The sequence below is a fragment of the Dipodomys spectabilis genome, unplaced genomic scaffold (genome assembly GCF_019054845.1).
Source record: "Dipodomys spectabilis isolate Male_0828 unplaced genomic scaffold, ASM1905484v1 ptg000042l, whole genome shotgun sequence".
Taxonomy (NCBI): Eukaryota; Metazoa; Chordata; class Mammalia; order Rodentia; family Heteromyidae; genus Dipodomys; species Dipodomys spectabilis.
In genome coordinates, this window is record NW_024870719.1 from 4,803,317 (window position 1) to 4,817,151 (window position 13,835).

General features: G+C 37.0%; 1 protein-coding gene and 1 non-coding gene across 2 annotated transcripts in view; both read left to right on the top strand.

Moving 5' to 3' along the window:
* Positions 1–13,835, top strand: part of Ttc6 (tetratricopeptide repeat domain 6) — a 166,211-nt gene that overhangs the window by 82,652 nt on the left and 69,724 nt on the right. The window contains exons 12-16 of the mRNA XM_042677817.1: positions 259–354; positions 2,445–2,519; positions 6,743–7,098; positions 8,297–8,750; positions 10,397–10,526. Coding sequence (XP_042533751.1) covers positions 259–354; positions 2,445–2,519; positions 6,743–7,098; positions 8,297–8,750; positions 10,397–10,526 — 1,111 coding nt within the window. The remainder of the gene's footprint in view (positions 1–258; positions 355–2,444; positions 2,520–6,742; positions 7,099–8,296; positions 8,751–10,396; positions 10,527–13,835) is intronic.
* On the top strand, positions 4,336–4,439 carry LOC122106571. Its single transcript, XR_006147202.1, has one exon. It is a non-coding gene; the product is annotated as a U6 spliceosomal RNA (small nuclear RNA).

Here is a 13,835-nt window from a genome sequence, read left to right on the forward strand (position 1 = left end):
TAATTGCCTTATAGTTAACTAGATATCTAAATTATGCATGGTTGTATGTGCTGAAGCAGAAACCATATTGTGAATTTCAGCTAAACACTAAGCCTGTAGCTAGATTTAATGCATGTTTGGAAAGTATTTTCTAAAAATTTGTCCTTTGATGTAATTTTTTAGGGAGTTTGGTAAGAATGTTGGATGATGAAATAACCAGGATCATAAGCGCTTTAAACTTCCACAATATAATGTAAAATGTTTATCTTTTTATCACAGAGTGTTCGAACATGTAAACTTTTAACTGAGGATTTAGTATCTGAAAGCAAGGAAAGTATCACAATATTAGAAATTGGTCGCAAGGAAAGTATTAAGGTATGTATGCTTTGTTCAGAACTGTGAGTTGGTTATTATATCTACCTACAGTTCAGAAGTTATTTTTAATAACAGGCAATGGCATCATTGTTGATGACATTTCTTTTCCTTCCTCAAATCTGCTGTCTTTATGACCCTCAGAAGATTTTTTTTTTGGGTCCAGTCGTGGGGTCTGAACTCTGGGCCTGGGTGCTGTCCCTTAGCTCTTCAGCTCAAGGCCAGCACTCTACCACTTAAGCCACAGCACCACTTCCGGCTTTTTTCTTTTTGCATATGTGGTGCTGAAGAATCAAACCCAGGGCTCATGCATGCAAGGCAAGCACTCTACCACTGAGCCAACTTCCCAGCCCAACCCTCAGAAGATTTTATGCACTAATACTAACAGAATATCTGCAGCATATCCAGTCATTCTTGCCGATGATTTAGATGATGAAAGAAATGTATGTGTGAGATGTTTGGCCAAATAGAAAAGTAGTTTGTGGCTATGAATTGGAATGATTGGATGTAGACTTAAGATTTCACTGTCATGCGCTTATGAAGTAATTGAGTAGGACTGGAGAGAAAGGAGACAGACAGTGACTGAGGGAAGAAGATAAGCATGAAATTCTTATGATTAGCTTATTTGTGCCCTGACATTCATTGGAGACAAATAAGAAACCATTTTCTTTCAATGGTGCTTTCAGTCTGCTACTTCCCCTTCGAGCATGGTATACTAGAGAGACTTAGTGTCCTGTAGACAAAAGTTCCATTTTTTAGTGTGCTAAGTAGATTAAGTTTCCTATTTGCCACTAACCCTTCACCCAGATCTATGCAGTCAGAAAACCCATCCTTACCCCGCTTTCACCCTCTCTCCTTTTCCTTCCCTTCCTTCCCTCCCTCCCCCTTCCTCTCCTTTCCCTTCTCCTTCCCTTCCCTTCCCTTCCTCTTTTTTCCCTCTCTCCCTCCCTCCCTCCCTCCCTCCCTCCCTTCCTTCCTTCCTTCCTTTTCTTCTGTCTTCCTTGTTCTGGTACTAGGGCTTGGGTGCTGTCCTTTAGTTCTTTTTGCTCAAGGTTGACTTGCTACCACTTGAGCCACAGCTCAACTTATGGCTTTTTGGTGATTAACTAGAGATAAAAGTCTCTTTGACTTTTCTGCCTAGGCTGGGTTTAAACTGTGATCCTCAGATCTCAGCCCTCCTGAGTGGCTAGGATTAGAAGCATAAGCCACTAGTGCCCGGCCGCCTTCTTTCTTTTTTATTTATTAGATATTTGCCCTTAGGTATGTTTGATCTTTTCATTCTTTATTGATTTTGGTCATATTACTCATATTTACTGTTTTATTTATAGCAACTAGAGCAGTAGCTGTAATCATACTCTCTCTAGGCTGGAAAGTCATTGTCACTTTGTAGATTGTGGTCATAGCATGACACTCATCTCCAATTAATCACCAAGGCTGGCATTTTACCACTTAAACTAAGCTCCATTGGCAGCAAATTGCTAGTTAATTGGAGATAATATTTGTCTGCCCAATTTGGCTTCAAATCATGATTCTCAGATCTTGGCCTCCTGGAGTAGCTAGGATTGCAGTTGTGAACCACCTTACCAGGCTCTCAAAATTTACACTATAAATCTTGCACATACTAGGGTCTCAATGTTTGTTATCTCAAGTTGAATTTTAAAAATTGAGATTTTGGGCTGGGAAGGTGGCTCAGTGGTAGGGCGCTTGCCTTGCATGCCTGAGACCCTGGGTTCGATTCCTCAGCACCATATAAGCAAAAAGAAGAAAGCCGGAAGTGGTGCTGTGGCTCAAGTGGTAGAGTGCTAGCCCTGAGCTGAAGAGCTGAGGGACAGCGCCCAGGCCCAGAGTTCAAGCCCCACGACTGGACCAAAAAAAAAAAAAAATTGAGATTTTCTTTATTATCTGTCTTGCTAAATTTTGTTCTTCTATTTGAAGTCAATAATTTCAAAATCAATAACAACTTATATTCTAATTACTTAAGTTAATTAAAATTAATGACCATTAATTAAGATTCATGACCATTTGCTGTTATATAACAATTTAGCTTATTTTGTAGTGTCTACAGTTAATACTTTTATTTGATTATTTCACAGTCTTTCATATTAAGAAAAGCTTCATCCTATGAAAATATACAAAAACCTCTCAGATCAAAATGGATATATTGGAAGGTATGGTAACTGTGGTTTTTACTACTAAAAATCATTGTATGTAATTTTAGCAGAAATAATCACTTTGTACTTTTCTCAAAAGCAAACATATGCATTCTATATTATAATCACATTGTAATATATTAGAAATATAATACATTACAAATACAGGTTCTTGAGGGGGGGAGGATAATAAATCACGGAGAGTTCATGTCTTTGCTGTAATTTAGTTATCTTAAATGGATAACTAGCTTGCATGAAATTGTTATTTTTCAGAATCTGGGTCTAAATTGATTATAAAGAAAAGCATCTTTATAACAAATTATTAGCAAAAGAAAATGCAATTCATTCATTGATAGTAGCTCTATTAGGAAACTATATCAAAGGATTAAAAATTATTAGTAGTGAATATTATGTTTAATCACATATGATTATTACAGATTATTTATAATAATTTTAATGCTAAACAAATTGTTATGTTGATTCTCTAATAAACTAGATCCAATAAATGATAGAATGGAATTTTGTTTTGTAAGTTCATAAATATTGAGTTGAAGCCATTAGAGAGCGTGTTTTAATAGTACGGTATAGAAATTCAGTGTTGTTAGAACAGTTTTGAAAATAAACTCAAATTGTTTCTTACCCATTCTATCATTTTTGGTATTAAAAGTAAAATGAGAGAACTAGATATATAGAAAAATCTGCATTCAGTTAAAATCTATAAAAACGTAATTAGTATGTGTCTATATGTACTAATGAAAACAAATTAATTTATTATGTTTTGCTTCAACTAACCCACTGTTAATTTGATTTGACTTTTGACTAATCTTAGGAATCTTACTAGACTCTTTAAGAACATCAGTATTCCTCAAACTATTCCATGAAATAGAAAGAGTAGGAATACTACCAAATTCATCTAATGATTTCAACATTACCTTGATAGTGAGTAGATAAGGGGCACTTACAAACTGATAGGCCACTTTTCAAAACTCCTCAGTAAAACATTTGCAAACCAAGAATTAAACAACACATTGAACTATCATATAATCAAGTTGGTTTCATTCCAGAGATACATGGGTGGTTCACCATATGCAAACCAATAAGCATAATCCAGAGCATAAGTAGAAATGAAGACACAAAAAGGTATGTGATCATCTCATTAGATATAGAAAAAGCCTTTGACAGCATCCAACATCCCTTTATAGTAATAACCCCGAAGACCCTAGGAATAGAAGGAATGTGCTATAACACAATGAAGACTCTACACAACAAACTGAGAGTCAGCATTATCCTGAATGGAAAAGCAGGAATCATTTCCTTTGAAATCAGGAACAAAGCAAGGCTGTGCCCTCCATTCTTATTCAGTACAGGGCTTGAGTTCTTAGAGCAGTAAGGCAAGGGAAAGTAATAAAAGAGACACAAACAAGAAGGAAAGACATCCAATTATCCCTACTTGCCAACAATATAATCTCATACTTACAAGACTCTAAAACTCCAGAAAACTCTGTGAGCTGATAAACAGTCTCAAAAAAAATGGTAGGATGAGAAATCCTCAATATATGTTGAAGAAAAGACAGCTTCTTCAACAAAGAGTGCTTAGAAAACTGGATATCTGCGTGCAGAAGACCAAAACTAGATCCCTATCTCTCACAAACATTAATTCAAACTGGATTAAAGATCATAATGTAAGAGCTGAAACTTTGAAACTACTTAAGAAAAACACTGGAAAACACTTGAAGATAACAGGCATAGGTCATGACTTTCTGAATGGGAATGCAGTAGATCAGGAATAATGGCAAGAATTGATAAATGGGATTGCATCAGATTAAAAAGCTTTGTGCTTGCTTTGGCAGCATGCATACTAAAATTGGACACACACAGAGATTAGCATGGCCTCTGTGCAGAGACGGCACAGAAATTCATGAAGCTTTCTGTATTTTTAAATCAATACACCAGAAAGACACTTGCATATTTTTGTTTGGTGCAATGATGTTCCCAATAGCCAAATGATGTTATCAGCTGAGGTCCAACAACAGATGAATAGATAAAGAATATGTGCGAATACATATACATATATGTATTAAAATATATAGATTAGAATATTGCATGGCCATAAAGAAAAATGAAATTATGTCATTTGCAGGATACTGGAGGCAGTTGGAGAATATCATAAATGAAACAAACCAAGACCAAAAACCAAAATATTGCATGTTTTCACTCATATATGAAAGCTAGACCTGAAAGACATATACATACTTATGAACATATACATATATGCATAGATATATATCCATATACATAAATTGTTTAAATGGATAAACATAGAGTATGAATCAAAGCAAGAAACTACTTAGGAGGAGGAGAATGTAGAAAGGAACAAAAGAAGGTAAATAATTTTGTAATAAATTATAATATATATGAAAACATCATAAAGAAACTCAATGAATGCTGTTAATCAATGGGGAGATATGGAGGGGTGTATATAGAAATAGACTGTCAGGTGTTCAGAACTAATGGGAGGGAGATGAGTTAACAAGGAGGGTAAAGGAAGTTGAATATGATCAAAATAGATTATCTACAACTATTAGAATAGAATAACGACAGTAATGAAAATTGTTTTGGGAAGAAGGTAATGAGGGCAAGGGGAGTGATAGATGAGGTGAGATTAATTGAAATACATAGTAAACACTTGTGGAAATCTAACCATGAAGGCCCACTATAGCTAGTGTAAGTTAATAAAAACACAAGAGAAAAATCTAGCCAGTCATTCAACAGTGGATTAATAGCCAATCTATGAAAAAATCAGGAAATATTAAACCAAAAGAATAACGCAGTTTAATTAGTCAAATTAACTGAATGTACACTTTTCAAAAGAAGTACAAATGCCTAGTAAAAAGTCAGAGCATGTGACTCAAGTGGTAATGTGCCTACCTAGCAAGCTTACAGAGTGAAGCTCAAACTTCAATGGTGTCAAAATAGAGCAAAAACAGCAGCAAACAGCCAAATAAGTACATGAAAACTACAAAGGAAATGCACTGAGATTCTGTTTTACCCCAGATGGAATGACAACTCAATAAGAAAACAAATAACAGCCACTGCTGCCATGTATGTGAAGGAGAAAGGAAATCTCACACACTGTGGGTGGGAATAGAAATATAGTCACTATGGAAACCAGTATGGAGGATCCTTGAAAAAAAGTAAAACTAGAACTGCCATATGATGTAACTCTATCAACTTTTGAATATAACTGATGCCAGCACACAATAAAGAAGCCTGCTCATTTATGTTTATCACAGTACTATTTGCAATTACCAGGGTATGGAATTATTCTTGTTTCCCATTAGTAGATTCATAGAAAAACATAACATGGTATGTGTACATAATGGAATATTATTCAGCTATGAAGAAAAATGAAATTATGTCATTTGGGGGAAATAAGTAGAAAGGAGTTCAACATGTTAAACAAAATAAGCCAGGTTGAGAAAGACAAATACCATATGTTACTTGTTCATTGTTAGTTAATTGTTTATTATTTTCATTTTTATTTATTCACTTATTTTTTGCTGGTACCACGGTTTGAACTTGAGGGCCTCACGATGTTAAGCTAAATAAGCCAGACTGAGAAAAATAAAGACTACATGTTTTCTCTTATGTGAAATCTATTTTTGACTCTTATTTTTGCTGGTACTAGAGCTTGAATTCAGGGTTCTCACTCTCACACAGCTTATTTGTTCATGGCTAGTGTTATACTTGAGCCATGATTTCTGTCTGGCATTTTGCTGGTTAATTGGAGATAGAGTCTCAGATTTTTCTGCCCAAGCTGGCTTCTTTGAAACACAATTATCTAGGTCCCAGCCTCTTGAGTAGCTAGGATTTGCCTTCATGAGCTACCAAGGCCCAGTAACATGGAAAATAGAGTTTAAAAAAACCCCATGAAAGTAGAAGAGAAAACCATTCTGAAAGAGGAAGAGGAACAGCAAAAGGAGGGAAAGAGGGAGTAAGAGGTAAGAATATGGGTGATAATTATGATCAAAGCACATTATATACATATACAAAAATTTTATAATGAAATTCATTATTTTGTCTGATGAATATTACTGATACATTTGAAAGAGAACCCCAAAAATACATTTCAATAAAGTACATTAATGATAGTTGTAATTATGTTAACTTTGCATGTCAAGCAAGAGTAAATAGATTTTATGCTTAAAAAAAAACCCTACCCTTTTGTTTCCTTACTAAAGAGAGCAAAATCTTCTCCTGATTTGTGGAAGGAGGTCACCCAATTGTTGGACATAAAAGATGACACACAAAGCAATATGAAAGAGTTGAGACTCCAGAAAGCCAAGGTGTATGAGGCTTGTCTTTCTCAGGAAGAGCCATCAGAGGTCTCTGTGAAAAAAAGTATAAGTGACATCTTAGATGACTTGGAGGAAAATAAAAAAACTTCTTTCTCTCTCATTGAAGCATCAAAGAAAGCTGGCATTAATTACATTGTGTATCCCAGAAAAAAGAAGGTGAAATGGAAGAAAAGACTGAAATCCTCCAAACTTACCCTTGTGTATGAACAGCTAGTCAAGCCTCCACAAAAGCTTGAAAGGTCTTGTTCCAGTAATGTATTTCTATGATTTAAGAAACTTATTGTGGGTCTGAGACTTAATTTTATAATTTCATCTAGTCCAGTTTATTATTTTATTCAGCCTGAAAATACATTGAACTACAATGCCAACCCCTCATGGTAAAGATGTATGAGCACTTCATAGTATATTGAACAAGGAATGGTTCAGACTATTGATTGAAAACTCATTCATTTTAATTGAATGGAAAGAAAAGGAAGTGGTTTGGAAAGCCAATTCTTGCTCCATACAAAGACTACCATTCAAAAATGGATGTTAAAGGCTTTCTTTTTCCTTCTCCCAGTCCCCTACACTCCATACTGGGGTTTGAACTCAGGGTCTCACATTCTCACTTGCTTAGCTTTTCCTCTCAAGACTGGCACTCTACCAATGGAGCCTTCGCTCCACTTCCTGTTTTATTGGAGATAAGTCTCATGGACTTTCTGGCCTGGGTTGGCTTTGAGCTAGGAGCTCATCCTCTTGAACAGCCAGGATTACAGGAGTAAGCCACTGACACCTGGCTATACTTTGTTCTTCCTACTCTCAAGTCCATGTCCTCTCTAGTCTCTGGGATGACATTTTCTTTCTCCTGTCATATTTGTCTCCTCAGTCCTTCAGTATAATTTCTCTGAAAGATAAGGCAGGGGACTATAAATAAATGAAACCTAAAGGGATAGTGTCCTCACTGTGTTACAATTGAAGGAGATCATCTCTCTCTCTGTTTTTGTTCAGTTACCCTTTTCTATTTATTTTTAAAAAGTATAAATGAAAAGAAGGCTGGTTCCTTTTATTAACATATTTGTCCTGGTTGAGGTATGAAAACAAAGACAAAGAGGCCCTGAGGATTGATCTATGCATTTTCTCACAGTAATGATGATGATGGTGATAGCGATGATGACAAATCATTGAGACTAGTTACAGGAGGAGACCATCTCTTTAGTAGTAGTTCACTGGTCTCCTAGTTCACTCATTTAATACAGACTCTTCATACTGTGTTACCATTTTAGTTTCAGAAAATATAGGTTCTGGAGGCATAAATCATAAGTCATAATACACACATAAATCAGTGTGTAGTTTTATTTGGAGAATTGACAAGTAGTGATTTTGGATGTGGATGCATTGCCTCATTGATCAGGAAGATAATTATGCTTTTGTAATAAAGGATTTTTCTTTTTCAACTAGATCATTGTCTCATGGAATACTTCCTGGGCAGAAGAAATTTTTGCTCAGAGTTCCAGTATATGAACGTCCAATCCGATGTCCCAGCTTACCGAGTTTAGATTTCGATGAATACGCTGCAACAAAGGGAGGCCTGCGAAAACTCCAGGATTCTCGGATGTGGCTTAGTACTATATTGAGGGAAGCGCAGCGACCGGAAGCACGCCCGACAGCTGGGAGAGCAGATATCCACAAAGACCTGCCTGAAAAAGTGGCAGATGCACAAAAAATAGAACTACGTGATACTTTGGCATGTGATCTTCCACCAGAAGTCATTAAATATTACAAAGCTGAAGTGGCAGCCTTGACTGAAGAAATACAGAAGAATAAAACACACCTTGCCTTTGCCTATTGTAGGCGTGGAGCAATTTATAGGAAACTGGGCAAGTTGCTGAGCGCCATGAATGACCTGCAAGAAGTAAGTTTTTCAAAATAAAAAGAACAGTATCAGTTCACTGCTCTTTTTCCTCTCTCTCTCTCTCTCTCTCTCTCTCTCTCTCTCTCTCTCTCTCTTTCTCAGCAGTATTAGAGATTGAACTCAGAGCCTCACAGTTGCTCAGCTTGATTACTTGATTGGTGCTCTACCACTTAAGCCATGCTTTCAGGCTCTTGAAGATGGAGTATTGTGGACTTTTCTGCTTGGGCTGACCTTGAACTGTGGTTTTCTGGGTTTGGCTTCCTGAATAGCTAGGATTACAGGTGTGAGTGAGCCACTGGTGTCTGTAGGAATCCTTCACGCTGGGGAACACACACAGAGGCAGGCAGGCAGGCACAGGAGAAAGATTATTGTAAGGTTTATTAGAGGGGCCATATTTCCCTGGGAGAGAGGGAACACATGGGATCTGCCCTATCCCAGGGGTGGGCAGGTCTGAGTGGAAGGAAGTGAGGTAAGTGTGTGTCTGGAGAGGAGAAGTACCAGCTGTATGGAGCTAACTCTAGGGCAGGGAGAAGCCTCAGGTCTAGGTGGAGCTGAGGACAAAAGGTGGGAATAATACTGACAGTGTCTAGCTTGCATTTTTTTTTTTCAGTTGTAGGGCTTGAACTCAGGGCCTAGGCATTGTCTCTGAGCCTCTTTGTGCCCAAGGCTAGTTCTACCACAGTGCCACTTCCAGTTTTTGGGTAGCTAATTGGAGGTAAGAGTCTCACCGGGACTTGTCTGTCCTGGCTGGCTTCAAACTGTGATCCTCAGATCTCAGCTTCTTGAGCAGCTAGGATTACAGGCAAGACCTACTTCTGAGGCCCAGCTGGCATTGGTTTTTAATGATAAATGTTTTACTGGAATGTTGAACAGTGAATGGTTGTCATTTGTAGAATATAAAGTTGTAAAAGATAGTTATTGCATTTTTCAAATAATTATTATTAAAATTTTTTTCACCTTGGTGAAACCCTGTTGGTACAATTAATATACACTGTGGAAAAAAAGAACAAGAAAGTAAAACAGGTTCTGTGTAGGTGTGTAGGGGTAATGCAACAGAGGGTGGGAAGAGGGTGAATACAGAGAATGAAAGGGATGAATAAGGTCAAAGTAATGTATTTGCACTTATAAAAACAGAACGATGAAACCTGCTGAATTACTTTAAAAGGGAGGAGCAGGTAAAGTAAATCAATGCTAGGGATGAACAATGAACCTCTCCCCCTTACAACTGATGTATGCTAATAATAAAAATTGTAAAGTTGGGGCTGAGAAGGTGGCTCAGTGGTAGAGTGCTTGCCTTGCACGCATGAGGCCCTAGGTTCCATTCCTCAGCACCACATAAGCAAAAAGAAAAAAAGCCGGAAGTAGCGCTGTGGCTCAAGTGGTAGAGCGCTATCTGAGGAGCTGAGGGACAGTGTCCAGGCCCAGAGTTCAGGTCCCATGACCGGGCCCCCCCTCAAAAAAATTGTAAAGTAAAATAACCAGCAGTAAAATAATCCAAGATTTTTTATTAGTAGAATTGGGAGGACTTTTAAAAAATTGTCAACATAATAAGCCATTGGTGTCAATGTTTTTTGAAACATTTATTTGAAAGTCTTATTTTCCTTAAGCAAGTCAACTTTAATTGATCTTATGCATATCTTTTCTAGGCTATCTTCTTGGAACCAAATTTTCTAAATGCCTACTGGCACCGACATTTCATTTTTCTTTTCCAAGACAGAATCAGTGAGGCTTTGGATGATTTGAATTATATACATAAGTACAATAAAAACAATGCAGGTGAGTTGTCTGTGGTGACTGATATCTGTGTCCTTATTTCAGCCTTTTAATTTTTTTAAATGTTTTATATGTTTTTTATTGTAAAAATACTGTATAGAGGGGTTACAGTTACATGAGTAAGGTAATGAGTACTGAAAACTTTAAAAAAGATTAATTAGACTTTGCCAGAAACCATGCAGACATCCAGGTACAGAGAACAAAGAAAGGTTTATTGCTGGGAAAGGGGCCGGCAAGACCCCTTCTGACAAGGGAGAAATGAGAAGAAGCCCCGGCTATTGTCTGAGGTGACCTATATAGCCTAGGAGGCTTAGGAGGAGCTAGAAGGGGCTAGGAGGTGGAGACCCTGGTGTAGATGTGTGGGCCAGAGGCTTCATCATGGCGGACTAGGATTTATGGCTGCAGTCCAAATAGTAGATAAGGGTCCTGCAACTGCCCAGACCTGAAGGTGACTCTAAGGGTCTCTTGTTGCCTTATATTGGTGGTAATGCCATCTAAAGGTAAAGAGGACTGGAGGCTGATTATTTACTGCCTTTACTACATGGGCTTAGGGTTGCCTAACAGGGGAGCATGCTAAGCTGTGATATATAAGCATCTAGCTTTAGTTTTCTACAGATGATTACCAATTTTGCCAGAACCATTTACTGAAGAGGCTGTCTTTCTTCCATTCTATTTTTTTTTTTAGCTCCCTTGTCAAAGATTGGGAGGCAATTAGGTCTTTGGGTTCATTTCTTCGTTTTCAATTCTATTCCATTGGTCCTAGGTCTCTTCTTGTGTCAGTACCAAGCTGTTTTAATTACTATGGCTTTGTAGTAGAGTTTGAAATTTGGTATTGATATTCCTCTAGCACTGTTCTTTCTGTTAAGGATTGCTTTTACTATTGTTCCATATGAGTTTTGGATTGCTGCTTCTATTTCCTTGAAGAATGAGATTGGAATATTGATAGTATCACATTGAATTTGTACATAGCCTTGGGAAGTATTGCCATTTTCATAATGTTGAGCCTTCCAATCCAGGAGCATGGGAGGTTTTTCCACTTCCTAAGTTCTGCTTTGATTTCCTTTTTCAGGTTTTTAAAGTTTTCATCATAGAGGCCCTTCACTTCTTTAGTTAATTTAATTCCCATGTATTTTATTTTTTGTGGGGCTATTACAAAGGGAGTTGCTTTCCTGATTTCAGCTGTGCTCTTCTCATTGTTGGCATACAGAAAAGCCATTGGTTTTTGAGGGTTAATTTTATACCCTGCTACTTTGACAAAGTTTTAAATCAGCTCGAGTAATTTGGGAGTGGAGTCTTTTTAAATACAAGGTTTAAATACAAGGTGGGATTTTTTTAAATACAAGGTCATGTCATCTGCAAAGAGGGAGAGTTTTGCTTCATCTTTCCCTATTTGGACCCCCTGTATGTTAGCATCTTGTTTTATTGCTGTAGCTAGGCATTCTAATACTAAATTAAGGAGGAGTGGAGAGAGTAGACATCCTTATCTCATTCCTGAGTTAAGAGGAAATGGCTTTAGTTTTTCACCATTAAGTATAATGCTGGCTGTAGGTTTGTCATATACAGCCTTTATTATACTGAGGAATGTTCCATGGATTCCTAGTTTTTCCAGAGGCTTCCTCATAAAGGGGTGTTGGATCCTGTCAAATGCTTTTTTCTACATCTATTGAGATAACTATGCGGTTCTTATCCTTGCTCCTGTTGATGTGATGAATTGTATTAATGGATTTGTGTGTATTGAACCAGCTTTACATCCCTGACGTGAATCCTGTTTGATCATGGAGTATGATTTTTTTTCATGAGTTGTTGAAGTCAATTGGCCAAAATCTTGAGAAGTTTTGCATTGATGTTCATCAAAGAAATGGATCTATAGTTCTTTTTGATGAGTCCCTGCCTGGTTTTGGGATGAGGGTTACAATGGCTTCATAGAAAGAGTTTGGTAGTGAACTTTCACTGTCAATTTAATTGAAGAGTTGGAAGAGTACTGGTGTGAGTTCTGCTTTGAAGGCCTTGTAGAATTCAGTTGTAAATGATCTGGTCCTGAGCTTTCCTTGTGTTGGAGGTCTCTTATTGCTGTTTCTATTTCAATGCTTGATATGGTCTGTTAAGTTGGTTTAACTCATCTTGGTTTAGTTTCAGCATGTTGATATTTGCTAGAAAATCGTCCATTTCTTCCAGATTCTTAAATTTATTAGCATAAAGGTTTGAGAAGTATTCCCTTATAATATTCTGAATCTTGGTTGTTTCTGTGGTGATGTTTCCATTCTCATCTCTGAGTTTATTTGGGTGTGTTCTCTTTTTTCTGAAAAGATTTGGTAAGAGTGTGTCAATTTTGTTAATTTTTTCGAAGAGCTAACTGTTTTGTTGATTCTATGTTTTTTTATTCTAATTCATTAATTCTGATTTAATTTTAATTATTTGTTTTCATGTACTTGATTGGGGTTTAGCTTGCTGCTGTTTTTCAAGGAGCTTCAGGTGTCTTATTAAATTGTTGGTTTCAGATCGCTTCAATTTGTTGATATAGGAACTCAGAGCTATACACTTGCCTCTGAGTACTGCCTTTGCTGTGTCCCAGAAGAGCTGGTAATTTGTGTGTTCATTTTTGTTGAATATCATGAACATTTGAATTTCTTTTTTAATCTCTTCCATGACCCACTGGTGGTTCAACAGTTTGTTGATCAGCCTGCAAGTGTTACAGGACTTTCTTTGGTGGCTTTTGGTGTTGAGTTCTAATTTTATTCCCTTGTGGTCTGAGAGAATGTAGGGCATAATTTCAGTGTTTTTGAATTTGGACAAATTTGCTTGTGACCTAAAATGTGGTCTATTTTGGAGAATGTTCCATGTGCTGCTGAGAAGAACGTGTATTCTGATGATGTTGGGTGAAATATATGGTAGATGTCTGTTAAGTCTAGTTGATCTATGCAGTTGTTACATCTGAGGTTTCTCTGTTGAGTTTTTGCCAGATTGATCTATCCAGAAGGGATAGTGGTGTGTTAAAGTCTAACATTTAACATATGTTAAATTTTAGGGAAAGTAGCATTTCTTGAATAAATTAGGGTGCTCTGTTGTTTGGTGAATAGATATTTAGAACTTTAATATCCTCCTGAAGAGGAGATCCCTTAATTAGTATGTAATGACCTTCTTTATCTCTTCTCACTAATTTTAATTTGAAGTCTATTTTATCTGATATTAGGATTGCAGCTCCCACCCGTTTATGGGGGCTATTTGCTTGGAAGATTTTATTCCAGCCTTTTACTTTCAGAATATTTTTGTTTTTGTGGGCAAAGTGTGTCTCTTCAAGGCAGCAGATAGAAG